Source organism: Pterocles gutturalis, unplaced genomic scaffold, assembly GCF_000699245.1.
Source record: "Pterocles gutturalis isolate BGI_N339 unplaced genomic scaffold, ASM69924v1 scaffold3346, whole genome shotgun sequence".
NCBI classification, from domain to species: Eukaryota; Metazoa; Chordata; class Aves; order Pterocliformes; family Pteroclidae; genus Pterocles; species Pterocles gutturalis.
Window position 1 is genome coordinate 8,586 of NW_010100034.1, and position 5,482 is coordinate 14,067.

At 47.9% G+C, this 5,482-nt stretch overlaps 1 protein-coding gene across 1 annotated transcript in view; it reads left to right on the forward strand.

The window, feature by feature from the left end:
* Positions 1-5,482, forward strand: part of CASZ1 (castor zinc finger 1) — a gene marked incomplete at its 5' end in the record, with an annotated part of 36,951 nt that overhangs the window by 2,532 nt on the left and 28,937 nt on the right. Inside the window, one exon of the mRNA XM_010078042.1 lies at positions 1,186-1,254. Within this exon, the coding sequence (XP_010076344.1) occupies positions 1,186-1,254 (69 nt within the window). The remainder of the gene's footprint in view (positions 1-1,185; positions 1,255-5,482) is intronic.

Sequence of the window (5,482 nt, forward strand, 5' to 3'; positions counted from 1 at the left end):
TGACCAGGGCCTTTGTGTTGGCAGTCCCAGTGTCCTGATCACACGGTGGAGTACAGAAGGGGCTCTGGTCCCTTGCCCTTCAGGCTGCTTGCTAGGTCCAGGCTTTCATGATAAAAGCAAGCAGCCCAGCAGTTGTGCTGGTGGAAGAAGTGCTAACTGTGGTAACTGGGACCTGGCTTTCCATTCACAGCCCGTATTGGGATGAGGTAACCTGGCAGGAATTACTCTTGCACATGTGCACGTATACCCTCGCCATGGGTTTAAAATCTTGGACATCCAATGCTATTAACCTGCTCTGAACTAATCTACCTACTTGAAGTGACCTCAGTGCGAAAGTGTCCTTGTTTAAACCAGGCTATAGAGCTGTCCTGAGTCGGAGTGGAGGTTGGGTGGGGGCAAAACTGAGAAGGAAGACAGTGTACAGCCTGTCTGGGGTGGTGTTGGTGTGGCACTGTCTCTGAGGTGGGCTGGAGCCTGGCCTGGCGTCTCTTTTTCCTTTTGCTAGACTCACTGAGCTTGTAGCTTTTGTCTGCTTCCTAATGATGTTAAGTAACCCAGGGTTATGTGACAGTTGATTAAAACACATAAATACCTTTGCTGCCCCATCTGTCTGTTGGAGTTGGGGTATCTGGGTGAAAAAAGAGGCAATTCAAGGCCCGTCGAGGGGTTGTAGCCATATTGCCAGGACACTGTGCCTGCTGGCCAGAGGAACCACGCAGTAGCTCACAGCGGGGCTGGAGCAGAGACTCTTTTCCCGCAGTTGAGCCTAGGGCAGGCGTGTCTTGATGGCCCCTCTGTGCATGTAAGGGCAGTGCTGCAGGGTGCTTCAGGGAGGTCTTTGTTTTCATGTGGCCGTCACTTGTTTGTTTGTGGGTGTTTAGTTTTTTTCTGGGGAAACAGGTTTTCATGGTTGGTCTTCTCAGTGTCTCCAACAAACTGAACTGAGTCCTGCAAAGAGGGAACGTGCAGGAGGGGTGGTAGGCAGGCTGTATAGTACCCTAGGAAGAGAAGGTACGGGATTTGAAGGGTAAGGGGGAGGGAGGTTAAACTGATGGGTGTCTTTTCTGGGTACTCTTCCCTGGCCCCTTCTCCTGATGTGTCAGTGGTGTGTGAGAGGAACAAGGAGTTTAGACCGTGCCCCGTTCCTGCCTGCTAACCAGCTCTGTCCTGTGTGTTTCTCTTTAGGAATGGATTACCCACTGACAAACCAGCTGTCAGCGAAGACGTAAATATTTATCAGAAGTATATTGCCAGGTAGGCAAAACTCTTGACTTTCTTGGGGAGAGGGCTGGAAGGAAGAGGGTGGAATGGTGGTGGGAGAAATGAGGTCTTGTCCATCTGGATCAAGTGTTTAAACCAGTCATTGGCACTTCCCTTTCCCCCTGGCATCTGCACTTGCTCTGTTTGCCTGCTTGGGAAGGCAGTAGCTGTGAGAGGTGTACAAGCATGCCAAGAGCATGCTCAGCTCCCCAGAGCTGTTAGACTTTGTGACAAATAGTGGAAAAATGTTTCACTGCAGAAGCCCAGGATTTAAATGGGAGTGCTGTCTCTTGACTGTCGTTCTTTCTGTGTCGTTGCTGTGCTGTCTCCAGCCTTTTTCCCCTATTGTGTCCAGTGCCTGCAGGAGGCAAGCAGAGAAGACCTCACCTCTGAGAATCCAGGCTGGAGGAATTCACAAGTGACTTGAGTTTAGGCAGGTCTTGGCATCAATGTAGGATGTTTATCCTAGAATATTTTGCAGCTCATTTATGTAAGAAACCCTCACTGAATAAGGTACAGACTAGGGCACCTTACTAGGGAAGCTTACCACGAAAGCCCCGTGTATGCAGAAAGACACCAGTCAGGGAAGCAAGCAAACACATCTCTCCAGAGATAAAACTGAGGGGCTTGTTCCCACCAGCACTTGGGCACTTACCAACAGGAGGGGAGGGAAATGTGTTCTGCTGTGCTTTCCCACCTCGCCTGAGTCTACAGAGAGTCTCCTTGGGGGAGGCAGACAGCTGCGGGGAAGGGGCAAGGGAAGATCTTGGCACATCAGGAGGGGAAAAGGGTGGCAACAGTGTCCTCCCTGGCTGGAGAGTGGAGGGAGAGGTGATTTCCCTTCCATCCCTTTTGCCCAAATCCCTGATGCAGCAGAAGGGGGCAGAAGACCACATGGGAAGAGAGGACAGTTGCAGCACCGCCTGCAGCTCCTCCTCAAGCACCAGTGCTTCTAGTGCATGTGGCAACTCGCTGCCTCCCAGAGAGGACAGGAGTGAAAGCAGGGGTTTAAGCCCATTTTTGCATGACGCAGAAGGAGGAGCACCCTTTTATTGCTGAGACTGCAGGAATTGCAGGTGTTGCAGTGAAAGAGGAGATGCCACCCTTTCCCCAGTTCCCCTCTCAAGCAGAGAACTGTATAAACACTTCACCCACATCCACTCTTCACAGCGCTCTGAGAGCCCCTTCCCCTGGGTCAGGCAGGTAACTGAGGGAGGCTTGTGAGATCGCTAAGGGACACCACATCCTGCTTAAAAAGCTCCGAGCCGCCCGTTGGCAGCACAGCCACTTCCCTTCAATTTACACACAATTTTAAAAACAGTTTAAAGCCTTAAAATCAAGGGGTGGGGGGAGAGAGACATGATACTCTATGTCTGTACTGCATAATTAGCTTAATGAGTTTGCCAAAGCCACTGCCAAAAGCTGCACAGGGATAATCCATTCTCTCACACAACAAAACAAAACCTCTTACTTAGCTAGTTTGGGTTGGGTTGTTTTTCCCCCCCCTTTATATTTATAATTAAAAAAAAAAGACCACAGAAAAAATTATTATTATTATTATTATTAGTGCCTTAGCAGATGGTGCTTCTGGCAGCACTTGCTTAAATATTTATTTCTGTGTGGGTTTCCTCCCCCCTTGTAATTGGGGTGGGTTTTTTTCTTCCTTCTTTCACATCATCGTTACAGGGTAATGAGTCTGTAAACACTCTCTAAGCATGCTGACTTCTTTATTTATTATTTTTGTTATTATTTATTTATCTTGGTTTTTCTTTCTAACTCTTGCCAGATCAAGACTAGTTCTTTCTGGCCCAAAAAAAAAAAAAAAAAAAAAAAAAAAAAAAAAGAGAATGGGGATGGGGTTGTATTTGTGAAAATGAATCTATGTGCCTGTATGGACAATCTAGGAGTTTGCATTTGCATATCAGTGTGATCAAATGGTCTGTGAGTTTGCTTGTTTCAGGTGTGTGTGTGTGTCTGTTCATGTGCATGGAAATTGTGGGTACGTTCATGTAAATTAAGAGGGGTGTTGATGTACTTTAGAGTATATGCATGTAAATGTGCGCGTGTGTATGCGTGTAAGTAAGTGTGTGGTGTGTAAGCTTTCCTGTTATGAAAAAGCTAAACAGATGCTGTGCTTTAAAAATTAATAGCTTTGAACTGTTTCAAGTGTCAGAAGAAACCCAGGATAAATATAACCCTTTAGGAGCCTAACCTTACAGACTGAAAGAGCAGAATTTCCCCTTTGTGCTGTTGCTGCTTCCCTCCTTCCCCAAGTGCACGGTTTGGTAAAACACTTGCCTCTCCCTTCCTGCGCTTTAGACACCACACGCACACACCTTTCCGTGGCACGTGGAAGGGAGGGTGGGAGTTTGAAGTGCTAGAGTGCTCGTTTAGCTGTTGCTTTTAGAGCTGAGCCCATGAGTTGCTTCTGCTAGGATGCTTCAAGTAACTCATCCCATGCAGTCAGATCTCTTCGGTGTCTGGCCCTTCTTCAACTGCAGTTGGCATCTCTGGTCATTTTGCATCCTCACTTTCAGTATTCTGGACTGCTTTGTTTCAAAGGTGTATGTTTCTCAGCAAGGTCTTTATCTTCCCCTTCTCTCTGCCTGACCTGTGCTCCCCAGTTCTCCAGCCCTGCACAGCCCTTTGCTCTCTTTTCCCCATCAGTGGAATAGGGAGGAAGCTTTCCACAGAGCAGTTTCTTTCCTTTAAAGCTGCTTGTGGTGCTGCGGACATAAAGCAGGACCAGTTGGTTCGATGTGCTGCCGAGCTGCGTGTACCTGGTTAGTGCCACGGTGACTCAGGCTGCCGCCGTGCCCTGTGCTAGCCGAGCATTTGCCCAGGCGTTGAGCAGGAATCGCTTCCTCTGCTTGCAGTTCCACACCTTTGTTTGTGCAGCCAGCCTTGCTGTTTGCCTTGTGGTTTGTTTCTTCTCCGCTGCTGAGGTTTGTTCCAGTTTCTCAATCACCTGTTCTGACGTGATCCTGATTTCCTGCAGTATTTCTTCTCCTTCCCCAGGGAAAGGCATGTCTGCTCCTGGCATCTGTCCCTGTCTCCCTTTGTGAATGCTGAGGCAAAGAAGCCATTTAATTTTTCAGCAATGTCTATCTTTTCTGTCAATTACATCCCCTCTCCATCTCCTAGAGGCCCTGCTGTCTCCACAGTTGACCTCCTCTTCCTTACTGTGCTTCAGAAATGCCGTATTTAGCACTGCTTTGCATCCCGAGTTTTTCTATCCTCTAGCTCAGTGTTACTCACCTTACAGGGATCTGTAATCTTCCCTGCTCCTGCCCTGTTCCGTGGTTACCCCGGGACGCTCTCACTCCTCTCATTTTTCCTTTTTACCCATTGCCCTTCCTTGTTTCTTTCCCATGCCCTTTATCATATGCACTCCTGCTGTGTTCAGCGCTAAGTGACGTGAGGAACCTTTGAGCAGATGGTACTTTATCTTTGAATGTTTCCCCTCTGAGTCCCCTTCTCTCCACTGCTTTTCCCTTCCAAGCTCTGTGGCTCTTCCAGGGTCCTCTGGAATATGCATCAGAGAGTTCATTGCACTGATTAGCCCATTACTGGACTGTCCCCTTTTTCCAGTTACTGATGTGTCTGTTGGTCAATACATGCTGTGTGCTGACTGTATGTAGATGCTATATGGCCTTTCTGGGCTTTTTCCACCCTGTGTGTCCGGAGTTTCCAGATTTGCAGTGTGGAATGCTCGGTGGTGGCTTGCAGAAATGGATTGGGTGTATGTTGTGGGCTGTTGCTTCTTGTGCCCTGCTTTTAATTGCAGTCAAAGGCAGGCTCAAACCCCTGTTCTTTTGCGTTGCACTGTTTTTTGTTGTGAGGAAATACTGTGTCCACATGGAAAATAAAGATTAGCAGGGCTGTCGTGCATGCTGACTGCTGTGGTAGCTAAACTCACACATGGGAATTCTAGAATGGTGTGAATTTAATTCAAGGAACTCTCCTTTCTTACTCTTCCCCAACTAAGCAACTTAGATAATGGAGGAGAATTTCGAAGGGAAAGGCAGGCAGATTAGGGATGTAGAAGACCTGAATGGTCCTGCTCAAGAAGCACCTTTAAATAGTGACAAATAAGAAGAGGAAGGCAAGGAGGGTCACCGTCCTTGGAGGGAATAAACGAGATGGGGTTTAATGCCATAAACATGTGGGATGAAAGCAAGAATGGGACCTAATTTATTTGCACCTTGCATACAGGCATTCC